At 44.5% G+C, this 25675-nt stretch overlaps 1 protein-coding gene across 1 annotated transcript in view; it reads right to left on the bottom strand.

Moving 5' to 3' along the window:
- The window catches only part of NRBP1 (nuclear receptor binding protein 1), a 34367-nt gene extending 25684 nt beyond the window's left edge, over positions 1-8683 (bottom strand). The window contains exons 1-3 of the mRNA XM_068130960.2: positions 8328-8683; positions 5183-5305; positions 4330-4431 (exon numbers count right to left, since the gene is read on the bottom strand). Of these exons, the coding sequence (XP_067987061.1) occupies positions 4330-4431; positions 5183-5305; positions 8328-8534 (432 nt within the window). The 5' untranslated portion in view covers positions 8535-8683. The remainder of the gene's footprint in view (positions 1-4329; positions 4432-5182; positions 5306-8327) is intronic.
- Positions 8684-25675: the final 16992 nt, after the last annotated feature.

Here is a 25675-nt window from a genome sequence, read left to right as displayed (position 1 = left end):
CTCTCTTCTCTCTCTCTCTCTCTCTCTCTCTCTCTCTCTCTCTCTCTCTCTCTCTCTCTCTCAGGTTGGACAGGAAGTCGACGCATGTTTCAATTTTTGAACACATTCACTACGCCATGATGTAGTAGTACAGACTTGCAACAAACGGTGCTGGTCCAAACATTACATAACTGCATTTTATCACAAGAAAATTTACAAAAACGGTTTGACCATTTAAATAAGGTAAACAAAGCATCCCAAATCTTAAAAGGTATCCCTTTGTGGATGCAAAAGCAAAAGCCAAAAAAAAAAGCAAAATCCTAGACATTTTTAGGTATTTTAAAACCTAGCCGGAGGAAGATTTAAGGACCGAAAAGGAGGACATGTCTGGGAAAAACGAAGTATGGTAACCCTAAACTATGAGGAACTGCTTAATTCAGAAGTAGATGGTTTCATTCAGGTAATTACATAATGAGGTCCGAGATTATTATTAATCATTGCTAATTAATCAGCCATTGCACTATATACTGTTATAAAATGGATATTTTTGTGACACAGTGGTGCAGAAATGTCATTTTCTATGATGTAATCACCTTGTTTTATAATTAACACACAAGAACACTAAACCAGTCAGCTGACTTGGCCTGATTACCATGAAGAGCATACTCAGATGAGATGTTTGAAAATTATCAAAACTAAGAAAAATGAAACTATTTTGTACTTGCATTTCCATTAACCCATGTCTAAGTTTAGGTCTAAATCATGAGTGAAACTCAATCTAAGTGGAGCTATCCATCATGTTCATCTACTCCACCAGAAACAAGACCGAAAGTCTAACATTGGCGTTGTCAGTCTTGTTTGTTACTTTAGTTGAAGAGGATAGTATGACCTGGGTGGGGATAGCAGTTAGCAAATAATGTAAGTACTGTATTTAATTATTTTTGAAGTACTGCAAGTCTTGAAGCTGCTGTCACCATGGGAAGTGAAGAGATTGCATTGAGACACTGGTTACCTGCGCAACCAAAGGTGGATGAAGGTCATGTTTTCACCCCTGCCTGTTTGTTTGTTTGTTTGTGAACAAAATATCTCAAAAAGTTGTGGATGGATTCGGACAAAATTTAGCAGAGATTTAGTGTATGTAACAAGGACGAAATGATTAGATTTTGGTGAAGGTCTGGTTTCGGATCCGGCTCCGAGAATTGTTTTTAAGTGATTCTTCACCATTGGGAGATAAAGCCAAAAACGATACATAGCAGGATATCTCAAAAAGTTGTGGATGGATTTGAACGAAACTTAGTGGACCGGTTGGGTGTCTGACCCAGGACAAATAGATTCGATTTTGGTGAAGATCTGAATATGGATTCGGATATGAGAATTATTTAATTTTTTAAGTGATTCTTCACCATTGAGTGATATGGCCAACCAGGTGGAGGTATGCTCTCTACTGAGTGCCGTTCTTGCTTATTCTGTTTCGAGCCAACAATGAACCAACCATACACCGCTTAAATCTAGAAACTTGGCAATAACAACAAAGGGATTGCAGTCTTATGATTATATTTACTATATTATTGGTATTAACGCTATTATTATTATTACAAAAACAATACTACTGTATTACGAAACCTGGGCTAATTTGTCCGAAGAGCGTGGAAGGTGAAGCCATGAAGCGGAAGGCCTATAAGTACCATGTCATTGGAAGACCAGTAACGTCTATGCTTTCCATATTTGACGGTCATTTTAACAATCGCTTCATTTGTGTTTCACACTGAATGGAAAACGTTAAGGTAGAGCATGGTGATTGTGATATACGACAGGTTCGACGATATGTTTGGCCTGAACGGCGCAGGAATCAAAATGGCGGTGTGTGGAGTCAGCCGTCGTATGCCGTGATGAAATCACAGACGTAATCACATCACATCACCCCTGTCATGTGTCCAAAACCTCAGCTCTGATTGGTGTATGTTTGATGGGACACACATACATATACACATACAGACAGACAAACACTGTTCAAGACGGCTTTGCCCTATGGGCTACGCGGCAAAAATATTACTGTGGCATGGTTGGCACAGAACAAAAGTACAAAATCCTTAAAATCATTCGATAGATAGGTCAAACAATTTCACGATGGCATTGAATATAGAGTGCGGCCCTCATAAAATATCGTAATTCATTCTGTTAAGAACATCAGACCTCACCATTGCCACAGTCATAGTTTTAATTGTTTCTCACTGGAGGCCTGGGTGTTAATTCTGTACGCACGCACGCACGCACACCAGAAGATGGGGGAGGAAGTGAGTGCAAATTGAGAGAGAGAACAATAGAGTAAAATAGTTGGGGAGAAGGAAAGACAAAATGCTGAGTAGGTTTTGGGGAGATAAACACAAGGATAAAGGAGGACATCAAAATAAAATGCATGATGGCAAGGTGGGGTGGGGGTAAAAAATAAAATTGCCATTGTGTTTGCATGCACAAGTTCAGCTATGACTAGTTCCTTATAATCAAAGGTAAGACGTGTGTATATGTATGTATGTATGTATGTGTATATATATATATATATACACTAGCCGAAAGCACCCGGCGTTGCCCGGGTTCTTTTTGAATGAATTTACTACTATAATTCAGCTTTTACTCGCGGCCGTAGAAGATAGAGTACGACAATTCAGCTCAGCTTTTAATTGTGAAATGGGCCCAGCCCGGCCGAAGCGGCCTCGCCTATAACCTTCCCGGGGCCCGTCCCGACATTTTTAGTTCTTTTTGAATGAATTTACTACGACAATTCAGCTTTTACTCGTGGCCGTAGAAGATTGACTACTATAATTCAGCTTAGCTTATAATTGCGAAATGGGCCTTGACTGGCATCGCCACCTTGCCTAAAACCTTCCCGGGGGCTGTCCCGACATTTTTTGTATTGGAGGTTTCCTCCTATATATACACACACACATATACAAGACAGTGTATATCCTCCCTCGGGTATGCAGATTAGAGTACATCTAAGAACAAGAACAGGTAGTGGACAAAAAATGGAATCGCCAAGTATACCGGTGTCACCCGTGTTAATTAAGCAAATAACATCCAAGCATGCTTAGGGTCATATGTAGAAATGCTGCACAGGCCTGGTTGCCTATAATTATGGCTAGCATGTCTGCAAGAGGAGCCCTCAGTGACTTTGAAATAGAGGTGATTGTTGGGGCACGTTTGGCAGGAGCTTCAGTGAAGAAGACAGCTGAACTTGTTGATATTTCACGAGCAATGGTGTCTCAGGTGATGTCGGCATGTACCTCCGAGGGAAAGACATCAAGAAAGGGAAAGAGTGGGCAGAAGCACATACTCCAGGATAAGGATATCCAAGCATTAATTTGAAGTGTAAAGAAAAGCAGGCGAGTAACTACAGATAAAGTGACTGTAAATTTCAACCTGGGATGCGAGCAGCCAACCTCATAAAAAACGGTCTGCCAATTACTCCACGGAGTGGGATACCATAGTCGGGTTGCAGTGCACAAACCGCTCATCACACCCGGAAATGCGCGTTTGCGAGTCCAGTGTTGCAAAGAGCATAGGCAATGGACTACCAAGCAGTGGGAAAATGTTATATAATCAGATGAATCATCCTTCAAAATGTTCAACAAACTGACGAGTGCACGTGTGGCAACATCCTAAATAACTCCACAAGAAGAGTGCTTGGTTCCAAGAATGAAGGGGTCTGGTGGTTCTGTATTGTTGTGGGGCACATTTTCCTGGCATGGTTTGGATGCAGTCATTACCTTAGCTTAGACGGCAAGGTCAATGCCAATAGCTACATAATGGCACTGAGTGATCATCTTCACCCCATGTTGCAGCATATCCTGCTGGGAGGGATGTCTTCCAGAATGACAATGCCCCCATCCACAGAGCATGTGTGGTCACCCAACGGTTTGATGAGCATGACAATGATGTTATCCATACGTCATGGCCTTCTCAGTCACCAGATCTGAACCCAATCGAGCATTTGTGGGACATTCTGGAACGCCGCCTGAGATAGCGTTCCACCTCCATCAAACAGGTGCGAGTTGATTGACTTTCTCGTGGAAGAATGATGCCGCATCCCTCCTGCAGAATTCCAGACGCTGGTGGACTCAATGCCACAGCGCATACAAGCTGCACTGGCTGTATGAGGTGGCCCAACGTCCTATTAAGTTACTTTCTGTTGGCGTTTCCATTTTTTGTCCACTACCTGTATATTAAAGTAGATCTGTGTGTAGAAACATCCTGAAAGAAAGAGCGATTACAATAGCCTCTCGCATCCCTTCAGGAACGGGCAAAGTGAACGAATCGATGTCGCAACAGTACACCAACGGATAACCGCCTTACCCGTGCTTTGTTTTCTTTGCCGTCAGCCCAATATTTGTGGAAGTTGACAATGTTCGGGTGCTCAAGCTGTATGAGGTTGTTGAAGACTGCCTTTATTTTCTCCTGGGTATGAATGGCAGAAAATAAAGGTGCAGCAATAAGCATAGACCACAAAGAAATGATGGAGAGACAGATGGGAAGGCAATTAGCATTATGTGAACAAACCAATCTTCAAATCATTTAAACACACTTTTCAAAAGCAAATATTGTTCCTTACCCTTTCATCAATGAATGTAATCCATGTCAATAAAGTTGCTGAAACAGGATATTTATCTCTGCTACTGCAAGTGGACAGAGGTTATGTTTTAACCCCTGTCTATCTGTCTGAACAGGATATCTCAAAAGGTAATGGATGGATTTGGACAGAACTTGGTGGACAGATTGGGCGTGGGTCAAGGACAAAATGATTAGATTTTGGTGAAGATGTGGATACGGATCCAGATTCGAGAATTTTAAAACCGATTCTTCACCGTTGAGAGATGGGGCCAAAAACGATATATATAGCACGATATCTCAAAAAGTTATGGACGCGTCATGACAAAACTTGGCTGATGAGTTGGGTCGGTGACAAGATCAAGGCGATTTGATTTTGGTAAAGGTCCAGATGCAGATCCGGCCTAACAGCAGGATACAAAACGTAAACTGTGGCAGCGGTATGCGCTCCACCGAATGCCGTTCTGGCCGATTTTGTGAGCATGTACAATTAATAATTCCGTATTCTACACACCACTAAATAAACACTCGATATCTCTTCTTCCACATCTTCAAATGACTAAGAATTACACTTTTTCATTTAACTATGACCAATTCTTACCTCTTGTGCCTTAAAGTTTCTTCTCTCCGAGAACTGAACTTCATTCCACACGACTTCAACCCCCTCCTCTGTGTCCATAGCTAAATAGGCATTGTCTATTCCAGGAACGTTACGTTGGTTCACCTGCAAGTACACAGAGAAGGGCAATAGCACGGGCCAGAAGAATCTTCACAGTGGCTCACGTTTCCAGAATACGTCGTTGGAGACAAAGCTGATTAAATATTGGCTGCTTTTTTTTGGCCCCCCCCATTAATTCCCTTCTCCCACCCCTAAGGTCACTTACCACAAAGTTGGAAGCACACTTTGCTGCTACCTTGGACATGCTGCTTCTTCTCTCCCAACAACAGACGGAGGCCCGCGATGTCAGATATCATCCTGCGAAGTCGTGACATCCTTCAAGTGTTTCCTTGGCCAGTCTGAACTTTTCACAACATACAAGGCCTTCGTTCGTAGCTTGATCGAGCATTGCTCTCCCCTTTGGCTGCCGCCCATGCTTCGTCCTTCTTGATGCCGTGGAAAGCAAGGCCCTCAAATCATTGGGATATCCAGTGACGAAGCCGAATGTCAAGGCCTGTTTCTCTCACACAGCAGACAGGTTGGTGGCCTCATTGTATTCTAGCACCTCTTTTTTGGTCTTGCACCCAATGCCCTCTCTTGGCTCTGTCCCTCCCAAATTTCTGCAAGATGAACACAATCTGCCAGTAACCCTCTTCTTGTTAAACTCCCAAAATCCAGGTTCATTGCTCACCTGCACTCATTTGTTCCTCTTCTCTCTCACCTGTGAAAACACCTATCCCGGTTTGTTCAGTCCCATTCTTCCCTCCGGAGCTTCAAGACAGATGTTCACCGCTACCCAAGACAAGATCATCCCCCATCCATACTCTGGATCTCCTATACCCCTAATGACCCCATTCCCAAGCGCTCCCTTTTTTTTCCAGGTTACTGTGATTTTCCCCCACTTATCCCCATGTCTCATTTCCCCCCCTATACCTCCTCTTGATCTCATCCTCACTCTGCTGTTGGTGTTTCTTTATCACTAATTTATCAGATGGCGATGGATGAATTTTACCTACTTTAGTGTGGCACTCAGATGTAGTTCCCTCTACTATTAACTCAACCCTGAGTGCGACAGTTTTACAGATGTTCACAAATGAGTAAATATGTCCCCTTGCGACGTTGCACCCTTCTCCTAACAGAAACACACCCACTGAGAAGGAAGTTGAGGAAGCGATAACAGCAATGAAGAGTGGAAAAGCGGGAGGGCCGACGGGAGTTGTGGGAGATATGTTGAAGGCAGCAGGAAGTTGGGGTGTGAAGAGAATGACAGAGATCTGTAATCTGGTGGTGAAAGAAGGCCGCATTCCAGTGGATTGGGAACTGAGTACCCTCGTCCCTCTATACAAGGGGAAAGGTGACCCTCTGGAGTGTGGCTCGTACCGAGCGATAAAGTTATTGGAGCATGGAATGAAGGTATTGGAAAGGGTGTTGGAGAGGAGGATAAGGAAGAAAGTGAAGATCGACGAAATGCAGTTTGGATTTATGCCAGGAAGAGGAACGACAGATGCGCTTTTCATTGTGAGGCAGTTGCAGGAGAAGTACATGGAGAAGAGGAAGAAGTTGTTTTTTGGGTTTGTTGATCTGGAGAAAGCATTCGATAGGGTTCCACGCAAAGTATTGACATGGGCATTGAGGAAGTTAGGAGTGGAGGAATGGTTGATCAGAGTAGTGATGGCAATGTACAAAAGAGCGCGCACAGCTGTAAGGACGAAGGACGGGAACAGTGGTGAGTTTGAGGTGAAGGTGGGAGTGCATCAGGGGTCGGTACTAAGTCCACTACTATTTGTAGCTGTGATGGAGGTGCTGGCTCAGAACGTAAAGGAGGGTTTACCGTGGGAGTTGTTGTATGCAGATGATCTGGTGTTGATTGCGGAAAGTATGGATGGACTGAAGGAAAAGATGAACAAGTGGAAGGAATGTATGGAGACAAAAGGTCTGAAGGTGAATATCGGAAAGACGAAGGTGATGGCAAGTGGTAAAGCATGTGGTGAGGTGGAAAGAACTGGGAAGTGGCCGTGTGCTGTGTGCAGGAAGGGTGTTGGAGTGAACTCCATTCAATGTACAATGTGCGCTGAGTGGGTTCATCAAAAATGTAGTGGTCTGAGAGGGTCATTTACCAGTGTGGCAGCTACATTCAAATGTAAGGTGTGCACAGAGGGAGCTGCAGATGGAGGAAATGTTGAGTTGGATCTTGGAGACGGCGTGAAGCTGGAAGGTGTGAAAACATTTTGCTACCTCGGAGACATGCTGAATGGAGAAGGTGGATCAGACTCGGCAACGGTTGCTCGAGTGAGATGTGCATGGAAGAAGTTTTGGGAACTGAGTGGCGTGCTGATGAGGAGGAGAGTGTCGCTGAAGCTGAAGGGAAAGGTGTATGCTGCATGTGTGAGAAGTGTTATGATTTATGGGAGCGAGACATGGGTAATGAACATAGAGCAGCAACGAAGGCTGGAAAGGGTGGAAATGCGAATGGTTCGATGGATGTGCGGAGTATCGTTGAGAGAGAGGAAGACAAATGATGAATTGCGAAAGATGATGGTAATATTGCCTGTGATTGATGTTGTGAAGAGGAACAGGCTGAGATGGTTTGGTCATGTGTTGAGGAAGGATGAAAGTGACTGGTTGAGAAGAGTGATGGAAATTGATGTAGAAGGAAGTAGAGGACGGGGAAGACCGAGAAAGACTTGGCTAAAGATGGTGGAAGAAGAAATGCGGGCAAGGGGGTTAACAAGGAGAAATGCAGAAAATAGGGCAAAATGGAGAAGATTGTCATGGGGACCGCAAGGCTAACCCCCGCTCTAGCAGGGAAAATGGCCTTAAAATGCATGTTGTTGTTGTGTTGTTGTATCAGATGGCGAACGAGGCGACATTTTCCACGACACGTCCTCAGATCCAAGATCATTGTGCGTGGACATTTTATCTCACGATACACACGGAATATAAACATAAATATACAGAAAATCACGACAAAGCCAAACTGCACCGATTGATACACGGTCGCCATGTCAACAGCCATTTGCCCCAGTGCTTCAAGTTTAACCCCTGAACACTCTCCACGGCACGAATCTTCTTCCTCGCCCTCACTCACCTCCTCTCTTCGCTTCTGCCATCGTCCGCAAGGACTCTCCTCAAGAATGTCGCTCTCATCCTCGCTTTCTTCCTCCACCTCATCCACCCCCTTTTCTCGGTTTTCTTTCTCTGCTGCCGACGCCGATATCACTGAGGTAGTTATCGCTGTCGAAAAGGCGGTGAGCGAGTTATCTCGCTCTTTCTCCACACTCTCGGGTTCTGACATGCTCCGCCAAGGAGCACCACCCGTGTCTTTTACCGTCTGGTGCTTTGAAAGATATATAAACACCAACGATCTTCGTGTCCGCGCAAACCAGGCCGCGCTACGTCACTTCCGCAACTGCAAGCTGCAAGGAGCCCTGTCTGCACTTCCGCAACTGCAGCTCTATTTTCTTTTTGTTATTTCTTCAAACATGCGTCATGAGATCCATGCAATTAAATATTTTACACTGTGCTGTATTATAATTTAGAACAACTGAAAAAGCGTGCGCTCAACACAGAGGCGATAAGTAAGGCTTATTAATAACTTGTATTTCGCTTATACACCGCATAATAACCGGTGTACTCACCCAAGAAGGTGCAAAAGGAGATAGCTACTTGGAGGTTTATACAAAAATAAAACTGCAAATACTATCGATTAAATCCTGCTCACACAGACGGAGGTAATCAGCTTGCTATCGCTTGCCAAGCCAGCCGTTCCTTATCAACGGTTTCGCTGGAGTGCTTAAGCGACTTGGCCAGAGCTCGACAAGTTGAAAACTGTCATGTATGCAGTGTAAATATTCACCGTTGTATCCCTACACCGGGACCGGGTTGGATCCCTACGCCAGACCTCGGATGGCGCTGCTGTGAATCGGGCCTTGATCGGCAGAGTGAATAAACGCGTACGACAATTGATCGCAGTTTGTCGAGATACCTTACATGGCGACGAGGATAAACATCTAGACCATGACTTCTTTCGGCCATATCGATGAATTCGACCCTCATGAGGGGGATTTTGACACGTATTCTGAGCGGTTGTCTTTCTACTTCGAGGCGAACGGCATCGCGACCGAAGGCTGGATGAAGGCCGTCTTCTTGTCCGTTTGCGGAGGTGAGACGTTCACACTTGTTAAAAACCTGATTCGGCCTCGGACAATCCAGGAGCTCACGTATGCAGAGCTCAAGGCCGCTTTGAAGGAACATTGCAACCCATCTCCTTCAGTCATCCTGTGTCGGTTTAATTTTTACATGTGCAGACAGCAGCAAGGTCAGTCGATCGCAGACTTCATTGCACACCTCAAAAAACTGTCACATCTGTGTGAGTTTGGGGACACGATCGATGACATGCTTCGTGATTTGCTGGTGGTTGGCATGTCCGATAACCGCACTCGTAGACGCCTGCTTGCTGAGAGAAGACTGACGTTCCAAAATGCCAGAGACACCGCCATTTCCATGGAAAGTGCTGAACGCAACGCTACAAGCATCGGTGCCACTCGCTCGTCTGGTACCAGCCCTGCTGTGAATCGGTTGGATCATGTTCAGCCAAAACGTTGGAACAAGGCTCCTCGTCAGAAGCCAGTGCAGTCTCAAACCCACAACAACTGTTTTCGGTGCAACGGAAAGCACCCTCCGGAGACGTGTCGGTTCAAAGATGCCACCTGCCATTTCTGTTCGAAAACTGGCCATATTGCTCCAGCTTGCATCACTCGCAAATCGGGAAAAGGAAAAGCTGCTGACAAGATTCATCAGTTTATCGGTTCGGAGGAACCCGAGCTTGACCAGGTGAGCTCTGTTTCCGACAACTCAGAATCGTATGACCTGCTTCATATTGATTCTCACCATAGGTGGGACCCTCTTCTTGCCAATGTTGTCGTCAACAATCGACCATTGCAAATGGAGGTCGACACTGGTGCGGCCGTCTCGCTCATCAGCCATGCTGTTTTCACAAACCTGTGGAGTGATGCTGACCGACCCCATCTGAAACCTACTACCTATGGACTCTCCACCTATACAGGTGAGAAGATTGTTCCCTGCGGTACATGTGACGTCACGGTGGGCTACGATAACCGAGTTTCACCTACCCCTGATCGTCATTCCTGGAAAGGGCCCTTCCTTACTCGGCAGGAACTGGTTGAGCATAATTCGACTGAAGTGGGAAAGCATTCATCAACTCCGGGCAGCCAACGTTTCTCCTACCGCAGCATACACACTCAAAAATGTGCTGGATACGTACCCGGATGTCTTCAAGGATGAGCTTGGAACCTTGAAAGGACATACGGCTAAACTCAGGGTTGACCGGGATGCCAATCCTATATTTTGCAGGGCTCGCCCAGTCCCTTTCGCCCTGCGTGAGCGGATTGACAAGGAACTGGATCATCTTGAAAATCTGTGGATCATCGAGCAAATCCAGTATGCCGAATGGGCGGCGCCCATCGTTCCGGTCATAAAATCGGACCAGTCCATCCGCATATGTGGAGATTATAAAATGACCGTGAACAGGTGTTCTTCATTGGATAAATATCCAATCCCGAGGATCGAAGACCTCTATGCTCGTCTCACGGGAGGCAAGACTTTTACGAAACTCGATCTCAAATCCGCCTATCTACAGCTCCGCTTGGACGAGAATTCGAAACAGTATCTTACCATCAACACGCATCGTGGGTTGTACAGGTACCACCGACTTAGTTTTGGAGTGAAATCTGTACCTGGAATTTATCAGCATGTCATGGACAGTTTGTTTGCCGCCGAACGCAACGTCGTTTGTTACCAGGATGATATTCTGGTTGCTGGTCGTACGGACGCGGAACATCTACAGAACCTGGAGAGAGTTCTGAAGAAGATTTCGGACTCCGGCCTACGTTTGCGTCGAGACAAGTGCAAGTTTATGGTGCCATCAGTCACGTACCTGGGTCATACGATTGATGCGGAGGGTCTACACCCGACAGATGAGAAAGTCCGAGCTATCAAGGATGCTCCTGCTCCACGAGACGTGACCGAATTGAAGTCATACCTCGGTTTGCTTCAGTTCTATGGTCGTTACATCCCGAATGTGACCGACGTTTTGGGCCCCCTTTATCGGCTTTTGAGGAAAGGAGTCTCCTGGAGCTGGGGGTTTACTGAACAATCAGCATTCCAGACCTCTAAGGATCTGCTCAAATTGTCCAATGTTCTCGTTCATTTTGATCCAGAGAAGGATCTTGTGCTGACATGCGATGCCTGTCGGTATGGAGTGGGGAGTGTATTATCACACGTGATGCCTGACGGTACGGAAAGACCGGTTGCATTTTTATCCAGAACGTTGTCCCCGGCAGAGAAAAACTATTTTTTTTTTTTTTTTTTTTTTGTATACAAGATCGAGGCTCGTGAAAGAGCGAACATTAATCACACAGAAAGACAAACCGACACATAAAACATATAACATCGGGAGCGGTAGACAAGTTCGTGAGAGAGGGGGAAGGACACAAACACAACATTTGAGAGCAGGGACCGAGAGACATGGAGACATCGAGAGATCTGAGAGAGGGCGAGGGCTTTGGTGGGGGGGGGGGGGGGTGGGGGGGGGGGGGCATGGGAAGGGGGCGGTGGGAGAGGTATAAAACATATGGACACTGCCAGGACTTCCAGGAAAGAAGTTGGAATTTCAAACAAGGTGGATCTGGGGTGAATTAGCGGGGGTAGAAAAGATCAAGGTTTTGGATGGGGGAAGATAAGAGATGGTGGTGAACAGCTGTTTTAAAGACCTGGAGGGAGGAGTGGGATTGAAGGGAGTGAGGGAGTTTGTTCCAGAGGCGGGAGAAAAGAGGAATGAAAGAGTGAAGGTGAGCAGAGAGCCGAGATTTCGGCAGTTTAACCATCAGAGGGTTGCTGGCAGATCTTGTGCGACCTGTAGGAATGTTTGGGGGACAGAGCACAGAGAGAGCTGGGGGTGCAAGGCCGGAGAGGAGTCGGTAGAAGACAGAAAGACCACCTACCTGCCTGCGGTGAGAGAGTGAAAGGCCCTCAGAGATAGCTTCATCGCGGGAGATTCCAATAATTCTGAAAGCTTTGGTTTCAACAGCGTGAAGCCGAGCTAGGTGTGAGGCAGGAGCACCGGCCCATAGGGGAGAACAGTATTCCATTGAGCTGCGGATGAAAGCCTTGTATGTGGTGAGGAGCTCAGCTGTGCCGAGGAAGGACTTCGCACGACGGAGGATGCCCAGTCGGCGACTGGCTTTGGAGGCCAGCTTGGAAATGTGGTTTTCCCAAGAAAGATCATGGCAGATAGTGAGACCCAAAATCTTGAGCGACAGAACTTCTTGGAGAGGATTGTTGAGAAAGTAGATGGGAGGGTTGTCCAGTCGATCTTTTCGGAGAGACATAGTAAGAGTGTGAGATTTGTCAGGATTGAAAGACATGTTCCACTTGTTTGACCAGTCTGTGATTTTGTCCAGGTCTTCAGAGAGTGAGGAGGCAGCAGACTGCCGATCTGAGGGAAGAGGAATGGAGCGGCAGAGAGTGGAGTCATCAGCAAAGAGATAGAGAGGATTTTCGAGAGAGTCAGAGAGATCATTGATGAAGACCAGAAAAAGCACGGGGCCCAGAACACTGCCTTGGGGAACTCCAGCCTGAACAGGAAGAGGAGATGAGAGAAACCCATTCAGGGCCACACGTTGACGACGACGAGAGAGGAAGTCCGCCAGCCATGCGTGGAGATTTCCATGGATACCAAAGGAGGAGAGTTTGGTGAGCAGAGCGGGGTGCCAGACCGTGTCGAAGGCACGTGATATGTCGAGGGAGACAGCTCTAATTTCCTGTTTGGCATTGAGGACCTCCATCCATTGTTGAGACAGCAGAAGCAGCATGTCCAGAGTAGAGTGACCTGGTCTGAAACCAAATTGATGATCAGAGATCAAGCCATTGGAGAAGAGGAAAGATTTCATATCCGAAGCAATGATGGATTCCATGACTTTGCTGATAATTGGGAGAAGGCTGATTGGTCTGTAGTTGCTAGGATCTGTTTTTGCACCTTTTTTGTGCAAAGCGGTGATGTTGGCTGATTTCCAAGCAGATGGCAGTTGACCTTGAGCAAAAGAGAGGGTGAAGAGAACAGAGAGAGGGTGAGATAGAGCAGCAGAGCAGGATTTTAGGACCCGTGGGCTGATGCCGTCGGGTCCAGTTGCAGAATCAGAGTCGAGGGTTGACAGAAACTTTTCCACCTTGTCAGGAGGAAAGGACACGGAGTCCAGGAGCAGCAGGGTACGACTGGGTATGGTGGGTACAGAGAGGGATGGGTTTGGGACACAAGATTTAGAGGCAAACACAGAGTTGAGGCATTCAGCTTTTTCACGTGCGGAGTCAGCTGTGTAGCCGTTTGAGGTAAGGGAGGGGATGGAGGGGGAACAAACACCAGAAACGGATTTGACCAGACGCCACCAGGATTTGGAAGAGGGAGACAGATAAGAGAGTTCGGTCTTGAGAACGGAGAGATATTGTTTCCTGGCTCTCCTGAGGGTGGACACACACTTGTTTCGGGCTTTGTGAAAGGAAATGAGATTTCCTTCCGTTGGATTTGCTTTCCAGGAGACGAAGGCAAGTTGTTTCTGGGCAACAGCCTCACCACAAGATTCCGTGTACCATGGACGGGAGGAAGGGTATGACAACTGAAGACGAGATGGGATAAATCTGTGCATGAGAGAGAGCAATTTACTTTGGAAGAATTCCCAGGATGAGTTGATGTCAGAGGTGGTAGAGATGGGAGACCAGTCCAGATGATTGATGGCTGCTTGAAGACCGTGCCAGTTGGCCTGAGTGAAATGCCAGACTCGTCGACGCTGAGCAGGCTCCCTGAGGATGGTCAGAGAGATGTCCACTTTAACAAGGACATGATCAGATGATCCGATCGGAGCAGAAGAAGAGCAGCAGACATTTTCAGGGAAGTTAGTCATAACCAAGTCCAGAAGAGAAGATGTTCCGTTGACTGAGATCCGGGTCGGGAAATTGACAGATTGTGTCAGTCCCAGTGAGTCGCAGAAGTCCTTTGCTGAAGAGCCATGGCTGGTGAGAGAGGTACCCACACCCAGCCAACTGGCATGGTGACAATTGAAATCACCACATATGAGGAAGAGAGAGTTGGGATGAGTAGATAGAAGTTGGTCCATATCATCAGACAGCGAGATGTAGATGGAGTCATCACTGTTTGGTGGACGGTACAACACACATATGAACAAGAGGTGGGAGCGAAGGGGAAGCCGTAGCCAGAGGTATTCCTGGGGGTGAGGTGGAGAGAGTGCAGTGCAGGGCGAGTGAGGAAGAGAGTTTTTGATAAAGATAGCAACCCCGCCTCCAGGACGAGGCTCAGGTCTATCATACCGGAGGAGGGAGTAGCCCGGGAGAGATACTATGGAATCAGAGACATCATAAAGGAGGAAAGTTTCTGTTAAGCAGATCACGTCTGGTTTGACAGAAGCAACCTGTATGGAGAGATCAGTTAAGTTTGAACGAAGGCCCCGGATGTTTGAGGTCCATACCGTTAATGAAGAGGAAGGGGGAGCATCAGATACAGAACAGGGGGGAGGAGGGGTAGGGTAAGATGTGGAAGAGGTGGAAGAGGTGGAAGAGATAGGGAGAGCTGTTGAAGGTGTGTCAGAGATTTCAGAATAGCTCGGAGAAAGGGAAGGATGGGGCGGACAAAAGGTTTGATGGTGATTGGGTGAGCCACAATGAGGTGTTATTTGAGGAGGGGGAAGAGCGAGGCAGAAGGTTGGGGGAGATGGAGGTGAGAGTTTGAAGGGGGAAGAAGCGGGGAGGACGCTTTGAGGAGGGGGAGTGAGAGGGGGGAAAATGAGAAGCAATGAGGGTGGGGAGATTTGAAGGGGAGGGGTGAGGGGGGAGTTTGGGAGGGAAGGGACAAGGGGAGGGATTTGAAAGGGATGGGATATGGGGGAGATTTGGAGGGGAGGGGTGAGGCAGGAGTCTAGGAGGGGAGGGGCGAGGGGGCGTCTTGGCGGGGAGGGGTGAGGGGGTAGTTTAGGAGGGAGGGGGCAAGGGGGGAGATTTGAAAGGGATGGGTGATGGGGAAGATTTGGAGGGGAGGGGTGATGGGGAAGATTTGGAGGGGAGGGGTTATGGGGAAGATTTGGAGGGGAGGGGTGAGATTGGATTTTTGAAAGTGTACGATTTATGGGAAACGAACATTTATTGCAAAATGAGTTTCTTGTGACCTTCGAGTTAAAAATACGTTTAAGGACGCTGGATGGAGGATGGAGTGCAGGAGAGTTTAGGGAATGTAGAAAAAAGGCACTATAGGAGATGGATATTTTTTTTGGGATGAATTGATTTGGTGAGCAAGTCGAAAGCAGCCTTTTAAAGAAGAAGAAGAAAAAGGTGTTATAAAATATGACGGAATACATAACTTGAGGGGAAAGTGTAAACATTGAAGGTTAATGAGTGAAAACTATCTGGGGAAATGGGGGAGAAACACGTGGTCGAAGAACGAACGAACGAATAAGAATGAATAAACGAATGAGAACAGAGAAGGAAATGTTTTTTTTTTTTGTTTTTTTTTGAGTTGAGATTTACACAAGGAAGTAGGCTATGGGTGAAAAGCCTGGGAATACAGAGAACGAAAGTTATTGGATCACAAACGACGGACCGCTGAGAGAAAAACAAAGCCTCAAGGTTGTACAGTGCACACTGTACAAGGCCTCAAGACACGACACGGCAAACAGACGATCAATTTATGAAAGATAAACACCGAGAAACAACCAAAGTTGCACACAATAACTTCACACTCCGAAAGATAAATACAGTTTCGACAAAATACAATTGTGAACAGACTTAACTTCGAAAAACGTGGAGACCGTGTGGAGCTTCGAAAATCCCTGCCGCCGTCTCCAAGATCTCGCGAGATCTCCAAGGATTGGGAATCGTTTCCAATATTCGTCTCCAATATTCCCAACTTGACAAGGAAGGATTGGGAATCGTTTTCGGCGTCGGCAAATTTCGCCAGTACCTTCTTGGACATCATTTCACGATTCGCACTGATCACAAGCCGCTGATCAGTCTGTTTGGTCCAACTAAGGCGACATCTGACACACTACCGCCCAGGATCATCCGCTGGTCCCTGTTTCTCGCTGCTTATGACTACACCATATGTTATAAGCCCGGTTCGTCTATCACAAATGCAGATGCCATGAGTCGGTTACCCCTTCCAGAATCCGTTGATGATTCGCCTACACCAGCATCCATTATCGCACTGATGGATCATCTGGAAGATTGTGCTGTCGATTCCGGCCAGATCCGCACTCATACTCGACGAGACCCCGTTCTGTCCAGAACTGTCCAGGCTGTACAGCTTGGATGGCATTTGCTACCTGAGGGTGACCCAGATTTTGCGGCTTTTAAAGCACGTAAAAACGAACTCAGCGTGGAAAATGGTTGCCTACTCTGGGGATGTCGTGTCGTGATCCCGAAAAATCTGCGTTCCAGGGTCATGGATGAAATCCATGACTGTCACCCCGGGATTGTGAAGATGAAGTCACTCGCCAGAAACTATGTGTGGTGGCCGAATCTTGATGCTGATATCGAACATCATGTTCGACATTGTTACCCCTGCCAGAGCACCCGGAATACACCTGCGAAAGCGCCACTGCATCCCTGGGAATGGCCCAGCGAACCGTGGCATCGCCTACATCTCGATTATGCCGGGCCTATTAACGGCAGCATGATTCTAATAATTACGGACGCGCACACAAAATGGATTGATGCCTATGTGACGCGTGGTACTACGTCAGCCATTGTCATCGAAAGACTCAGACGCTGTTTCGCCACTCATGGTCTGCCCAGGATGATCGTGAGTGATAACGGTTCGTGTTTTTCCAGTACCGAGTTTGCCAAGTTCACACGTCGGAACGGCATCAAACATAAGTTTGTCAGCCCACATCACCAGGCTTCAAATGGCTTGGCCGAACGATCCGTAGGAATCATCAAATCCGGATTGCAGAAACTTCAGGAGGGAACCCTGGAAACAAAGCTGTCTCGTCTCTTGTTCAAATACCGTATCACGCCACAATCAACAACCGGTGCAGCTCCGTCTGAGTTATTGATGAAACGACACTTGAGATCGACACTTGACAATCTCAAACCAGACATATCATCAAATGTTTATCAGAGCCAGCTTAATCAAAACTTGGTGCACGATAAGACGTCCAACAGTCGATGTATCAACATTGGAGATCCAGTGTTTGCCCGAAATTTTGGTGCAGGTGCGACGTGGCTACCGGGGGACATCATCGAGAAGCCAGGTCCACTGTCCTGTGTGATTCGCCTGCAGGACGGCCGCGAAATTCGTCGACATCAGGACCACATAACCTACCGTCACTGTGAGTCGATGGAGCCTGTAGCATCGTCACAGTCAGGACAACAGTTCGACCCGCCACTGCCGGAGATCGTCGTGGCCGCTCCAGCCGGCTCGGATGCCCCGAAAACCTCTGCAAACGCTACACCCTTCGTGGAGACCAAAGGAATCGCCTCGGACTCTGTATCCACTGGTACACCGCGACCCAAAGGAATCACCTCGGACTCTGTATCCACTGGTACACCGCGACGCTCAATGCGTGAGAGAAAAGCACCCGACCGGTTGAATCTTTGAAGATGTTTTTTTTTCACGTTGACACATTTTCACATGTTTTGGAAATGTTGCTTTTGAAATGTCAATTCTGGAAATCTAGCACTTATTGCTCGTGGTAATTCGTTGATGATGATTTTTCATTATTTTCATTCACGTTGATTATTCATTATTTTCACGTATTTTCATTATTCTCATAACCGTTTGCACACATATTTTCACATGTTTTGGAAATGTTGCTTTTGAAATGTCAATTCTGGAAATCTAGCACGTATTGCTCGTGGTAATTTTGGACTTAAAAGGGCGGATGTCATGTATGCAGTGCAAATATTCACCGTTGTATCCCTACACCGGGACCGGGTTGGATCCCTACGCCAGACCTCGGATGGCGCTGCTGTGAATTGGGCCTTGATCGGCAGAGTGAATAAACGCGTACGACAATTGATCACAGTTTGTCGAGATACCTTACAAAAACAAGTGCAACAAGTGCAAAAAGCATTGCTCTCCCCTTCACCTCATTGCTCTCCCCCTTGCTCTCCCCACACACCACTAGTGCAACAAGTGCAAAAGTGGTTTCCTGCAACAACACAAGTGTGAAAAGTGGTTTTTCAACACTAACACAAGTGCGAAAAGTGGTTTTTCAACACTAACACAAGTGCAAAAAGTGTTTTTTCCACACTAATACAAGTGCGAAAAGTGGTTTTTCAACACTAACACAAGTGCGAAAAGTGGTTTTTCAACACTATCACAAGTGCGAAAAGTGGATTTTCAACACTAACACAAGTGCGAAAAGTGGTTTCCTGCACCAAGACAAGTGCGAAAAGTGGTTTTTCAACACTATCACAAGTGCAAAAAGTGTTTTTTCCACACTAATACAAGTGCAAAAGTGGTTTCCTGCATCACCACAAGTGCGAAAAGTGGATTTTCAACACTAACACAAGTGCGAAAAGTGTTTTTTCAACACTAACACAAGTGCGAAAAGTGGTTTCCTTCACTAACACATGTGCAAATAGTGGGTTTTCAACACTAACACAAGTGCGAAAAGTGGTTTCCTTCACCAACACCAGTGCGAAAAGTGGTTTTTCAACACTATCACAAGGGCAAAAAGTGTTTTTCCACACTAATACAAGTGCAAAAGTGGTTTCCTGCGCCAACACAAGTGTGAAAAGTGGTTTTTCAACACTAACACAAGTGCGAAAAGTGGTTTTTCAACACTATCACAGGTGCAAAAAGTGTTTTTTCCACACTAATACAAGTGCAAAAGTGGTTTCCTGCACCAACACAAGTGCGAAAAGTGGTTTTTCAACACTAACACAAGTGCGAAAAGTGGTTTTTCAACACTATCACAAGTGCAAAAAGTGTTTTTTCCACACTAATACAAGTGCAAAAGTGGTTTCCTGCACCAACACAAGTGCGAACAGTGGTTTTTCAACACTAACACAAGTGCGAAAAGTGGGTTTTCAACTATCACAAGTGCAAAAAGTGTTTTTTCCACACTAATACAAGTGCAAAAGTGGTTTCCTGCACCAACACAAGTGCGAAAAGTGGTTTTTCAACACTAACACAGGTGCGAAAAGTGGTTTTTCATCACTATCACAAGTGCAAACAGTGTTTTTTCCACACTAATACAAGTGCAAAAGTGGTTTCCTGCACCAACACAAGTGCGAAAAGTGGGTTTTAAACACTAACACAAGTGCGAAAAGTGGTTTTTCAACACTATCACAAGTGCAAAAAGTGTTTTTTCCACACTAATACAAGTGCAAAAGTGGTTTCCTGCACCAACACAAGTGCGAAAAGTGGTTTTTCAACACTAACACAAGTGCAAAAAGTGTTTTTTCAACACTAACACAAGTGCGAAAAGTGGATTTTCAACACTAACACAAGTGCGAAAAGTGGTTTTTCAACACTATCACAAGTGCAAAAAGTGGTTTTTCAACACTAACACAAGTGCGAAACGTGGTTTTTCCACACTAATACAAGTGCAAAAGTGGTTTCCTGCACGAACACAAGTGCGAAAAGTGGTTTTTCAACACTAACACAAGTGCGAAAAGTGGTTTTTCAACACTATCACAAGTGCAAAAAGTGTTTTTTCCACATTAATACAAGTGCAAAAGTGGTTTCCTGCACCAACACAAGTGCGAAAAGTGTGGTTTTCAACACGAACACAAGTGCGAAAGTGGTTTTTCAACATTATCACAAGTGCAAAAAGTGTTTTTTCCACACTAATACCAGTGCAAATGTGGTTTCCTTCACCAACACAAGTGCGAAAAGTGGTTGTTCAACACTAACACAAGTGCGAAAAGTGGTTTTTCAACACTATCACAAGTGCAAAAAGTGTTTTTTCCACACTAATACAAGTGCAAAAGTGGTTTCCTGCACCATCATAAGTGCGAAAAGTGTTTTTTCAACACGATCACAAGTGCAAAAAGTGTTTTTTCCACAATAATACAAGTGCAAAAGTGGTTTCCTGCACCAACACAAGTGCGAAAAGTGGTTTTTCAACACTAACACAAGTGCGAAAAGTGGTTTTTCAACACTAACACAAGTGCGAAAAGTGGTTTTTCAACACTATCACAAGTGCAAAAAGTGTTTTTTCCACACTAATACAAGTGCAAAAGTGGTTTCCTGCACCAACACAAGTGCGAAAAGTGGTTTTTCAACACTAACACAAGTGCGAAAAGTGGTTTTTCAACACTATCACAAGTGCAAAAAGTGTTTTTTCCACACTAATACAAGTGCAAAAGTGGTTTCCTGCACCAACACAAGTGCGAACAGTGGTTTTTCAACACTAACACAAGTGCGAAAGTGGTTTTTCAACACTATCACAAGTGCAAAAAGTGTTTTTTCCACACTAATACAAGTGCAAAAGTGGTTTCCTGCACCAACACAAGTGCGAAAAGTGGTTTTTCAACACTAACACAAGTACGAAAAGTGGTTTTTCAACACTATCACAAGTGCAAACAGTGTTTTTTCCACACTAATACAAGTGCAAAAGTGGTTTCCTGCACCAACACAAGTGCGAAAAGTGGGTTTTCAACACTAACACATGTGCGAAAAGTGGTTTTTCAACACTATCACAAGTGTAAAAAGTGTTTTTTCCACACTAACACAAGTGCAAAAGTGGTTTCCTGCACCAACACAAGTGCGAAAAGTGGTTTTTCAACACTAACACAAGTGCGAAAAGTGGTTTTTCAACACTATCACAAGTGCAAAAAGTGTTTTTTCCACACTAATACCAGTGCAAAAGTGGTTTCCTTCACCAACACAAGTACGAAAAGTGGTTGTTCAACACTAACACAAGTACGAAAAGTGGTTTTTCAACACTATCACAAGTGCAAAAAGTGTTTTTTCCACACTAATACAAGTGCAAAAGTGGTTTCCTGCACCACCACAAGTGCGAAAAGTGGATTTTCAACACTAACACAAGTGCGAAAAGTGTTTTTCCAACACTAACACAAGTGCGAAAAGTGGTTTCCTTCACTAACACATGTGCGAAAAGTGGGTTTTCAACACTAACACAAGTGCGAAAAGTGGTTTCCTTCACCAACACCAGTGCGAAAAGTGGTTTTTCAACACTATCACAAGGGCAAAAAGTGTTTTTTCCACACTCATACAAGTGCAAAAGTGGTTTCCTGCACCAACACAAGTGCGAAAAGTGGTTTTTCAACACTAACACAAGTGCGAAAAGTGGTTTTTCAACACTATCACAAGTGCAAAAAGTGTTTTTTCCACACTAATACAAGTGCAAAAGTGGTTTCCTGCACCAACACAAGTGCAAAAAGTGTTTTTTCAACACTAACACAAGTGCGAAAAGTGGATTTTCAACACTAACACAAGTGCGAAAAGTGGTTTTTCAACACTAACACAAGTGCGAAACGTGGTTTTTCAACACTATCGCAAGTGCAAAAAGTGGTTTTTCAACACTAATACAAGTGCAAAAGTGGTTTCCTGCACCAACACAAGTGCAAAAAGTGGATTTTCAACACTAACACAAGTGCGAAAAGTGTTTTTTCAACACTAACACAAGTGCGAAAAGTGGTTTTTCAACACTATCGCAAGTGCAAAAAGTGGTTTTTCAACACTAACACAAGTGCGAAACGTGGTTTTTCCACACTAATACAAGTGCAAAAGTGGTTTCCTGCACGAACACAAGTGCGAAAAGTGGTTTTTCAACACGAACATAAGTGCGAAAGTGGTTTTTCAACACTATCACAAGTGCAAAAAGTGTTTTTTCCACACTAATACCAGTGCAAAAGTGGTTTCCTTCACCAACACAAGTGCGAAAAGTGGTTGGTCAACACTAACAGAAGTGCGAAAAGTGGTTTTTCAACACTAACACAAGTGCAAAAAGTGTTTTTTCCACAATAATACAAGTGCAAAAGTGGTTTCCTGCACCAACACAAGTGCGAACAGTGGTTTTTCAACACTAACACAAGTGCGAAAAGTGGGTTTTCAACTATCACAAGTGCAAAAAGTGTTTTTTCCACACTAATACAAGTGCAAAAGTGGTTTCCTGCACCAACACAAGTGCGAAAAGTGGTTTTTCAACACTAACACAAGTGCGAAAAGTGGTTTTTCAACACTATCACAAGTGCAAACAGTGTTTTTTCCACACTAATACAAGTGCAAAAGTGGTTTCCTGCACCAACACAAGTGCGAAAAGTGGGTTTTCAACACTAACACATGTGCGAAAAGTGGTTTTTCAACACTATCACAAGTGCAAAAAGTGTTTTTTCCACACTAATACAAGTGCAAAAGTGGTTTCCTGCACCAACACAAGTGCGAAAAGTGGTTTTTCAACACTAACGCAAGTGCGAAAAGTGGTTTTTCAACACTATCACAAGTGCAAAAAGTGTTTTTTCCACACTAATACCAGTGCAAAAGTGGTTTCCTTCACCAACACAAGTGCGAAAAGTGGTTGTTCAACACTAACACAAGTACAAAAAGTGGTTTTTCAACACTATCACAAGTGCAAAAAGTGTTTTTTCCACACTAATACAAGTGCAAAAGTGGTTTCCTGCACCACCACAAGTGCGAAAAGTGGATTTTCAACACTAACACAAGTGCGAAAAGTGTTTTTCCAACACTAACACAAGTGCGAAAAGTGGTTTCCTTCACTAACACATGTGCGAAAAGTGGGTTTTCAACACTAACACAAGTGCGAAAAGTGGTTTCCTTCACCAACACCAGTGCGAAAAGTGGTTTTTCAACACTATCACAAGGGCAAAAAGTGTTTTTTCCACACTAATACAAGTGCAAAAGTGGTTTCCTGCACCAACACAAGTGCGAAAAGTGGTTTTTCAACACTAACACAAGTGCGAAAAGTGGTTTTTCAACACTATCACAAGTGCAAAAAGTGTTTTTTCCACACTAATACAAGTGCAAAAGTGGTTTCCTGCACCAACACAAGTGCAAAAAGTGTTTTTTCAACACTAACACAAGTGTGAAAAGTGGATTTTCAACACTAACACAAGTGCGAAAAGTGGTTTTTCAACACTAACACAAGTGCGAAACGTGGTTTTTCAACACTATCGCAAGTGCAAAAAGTGGTTTTTCAACACTAATACAAGTGCAAAAGTGGTTTCCTGCACCAACACAAGTGCAAAAAGTGGATTTTCAACACTAACACAAGTGCGAAAAGTGTTTTTTCAACACTAACACAAGTGCGAAAAGTGGTTTTTCAACACTATCGCAAGTGCAAAAAGTGGTTTTTCAACACTAACACAAGTGCGAAACGTGGTTTTTCCACACTAATACAAGTGCAAAAGTGGTTTCCTGCACGAACACAAGTGCGAAAAGTGGTTTTTCAACACTAACACAAGTGCGAAAAGTGGTTTTTCAACACTATCACAAGTGCAAAAAGTGTTTTTTCCACATCAATACAAGTGCAAAAGTGGTTTCCAGCACCAACACAAGTGCGAAAAGTGTGGCTTTCAACACGAACATAAGTGCGAAAGTGGTTTTTCAACACTATCACAAGTGCAAAAAGTGTTTTTTCCACACTAATACCAGTGCAAAAGTGGTTTCCTTCACCAACACAAGTGCGAAAAGTGGTTGTTCAACACTAACACAAGTGCGAAAAGTGGTTTTTCAACACTAACACAAGTGCGAAAAGTGGTTTTTCAACACTATCACAAGTGCAAAAAGTGTTTTTTCCACACTAATACAAGTGCAAAAGTGGTTTCCTGCACCAACACAAGTGCGAACAGTGGTTTTTCAACACTAACACAAGTGCGAAAAGTGGGTTTTCAACTATCACAAGTGCAAAAAGTGTTTTTTCCACACTAATACAAGTGCAAAAGTGGTTTCCTGCACCAACACAAGTGCGAAAAGTGGTTTTTCAACACTAACACAAGTGCGAAAAGTGGTTTTTCAACACTATCACAAGTGCAAAAAGTGTTTTTTCCACACTAATACAAGTGCAAAAGTGGTTTCCTGCACCAACACAAGTGCGAAAAGTGGTTTTTCAACACTAACACAAGTGCAAAAAGTGTTTTTTCAACACTAACACAAGTGCGAAAAGTGGATTTTCAACACTAACACAAGTGCGAAAAGTGGTTTTTCAACACTATCACAAGTGCAAAAAGTGGTTTTTCAACACTAACACAAGTGCGAAACGTGGTTTTTCCACACTAATACAAGTGCAAAAGTGGTTTCCTGCACGAACACAAGTGCGAAAAGTGGTTTTTCAACACTAACACAAGTGCGAAAAGTGGTTTTTCAACACTATCACAAGTGCAAAAAGTGTTTTTTCCACATTAATACAAGTGCAAAAGTGGTTTCCTTCACCAACACAAGTGCGAAAAGTGGTTGTTCAACACGAACACAAGTGCGAAAAGTGGTTTTTCAACACTATCACAAGTGCAAAAAGTGTTTTTTCCACACTAATACAAATGCAAAAGTGGTTTCCTGCACCATCACAAGTGCGAAAAGTGGTTTTTCAACACTAACACAAGTGCGAAAAGTGGTTTTTCAACACTATCACAAGTGCAAAAAGTGTTTTTTCCACATTAATACAAGTGCAAAAGTGGTTTCCTTCACCAACACAAGTGCGAAAAGTGGTTGTTCAACACGAACACAAGTGCGAAAAGTGGTTTTTCAACACTATCACAAGTGCAAAAAGTGTTTTTTCCACACTAATACAAATGCAAAAGTGGTTTCCTGCACCATCACAAGTGCGAAAAGAGGTTTTTCAACACTAACACAAGTGCGAAAAGTGGTTTTTCAACACTATCACAAGTGCAAAAAGTGTTTTTTCCACAATAATACAAGTGCAAAAGTGGTTTCCTGCACCAACACAAGTGCGAAAAGTGGTTTTTCAACACTAACACAAGTGCGAAAAGTGGTTTTTCAACACTAACACAAGTGCGAAAAGTGGTTTTTCAACACTATCACAAGTGCAAAAAGTGTTTTTTCCACACTAATACAAGTGCAAAAGTGGTTTCCTGCACCAACACAAGTGCGAAAAGTGGTTTTTCAACACTAACACAAGTGCGAAAAGTGGTTTTTCAACACTATCACAAGTGCAAAAAGTGTTTTTTCCACACTAATACAAGTGCAAAAGTGGTTTCCTGCACCAACACAAGTGCGAACAGTGGTTTTTCAACACTAACACAAGTGCGAAAAGTGGTTTTTCAACACTATCACAAGTGCAAAAAGTGGTTTCCTGCACCAACACAAGTGCAAAAGTGGTTTTTCAACACTAACACAAGTGTGAAAAGTGGTTTTTCAACACTAACACAAGTGCGAAAAGTGGTTTTTCAACACTATCACAAGTGCAA

This window comes from Myxine glutinosa, chromosome 11 (genome assembly GCF_964187855.1).
Source record: "Myxine glutinosa chromosome 11, kmMyxGlut1.1, whole genome shotgun sequence".
In the NCBI taxonomy this organism is placed as follows: Eukaryota; Metazoa; Chordata; class Myxini; order Myxiniformes; family Myxinidae; genus Myxine; species Myxine glutinosa.
The sequence above is the reverse complement of the archived record's forward strand: the minus strand, read 5'-3'. Positions and strand labels throughout refer to the sequence as shown.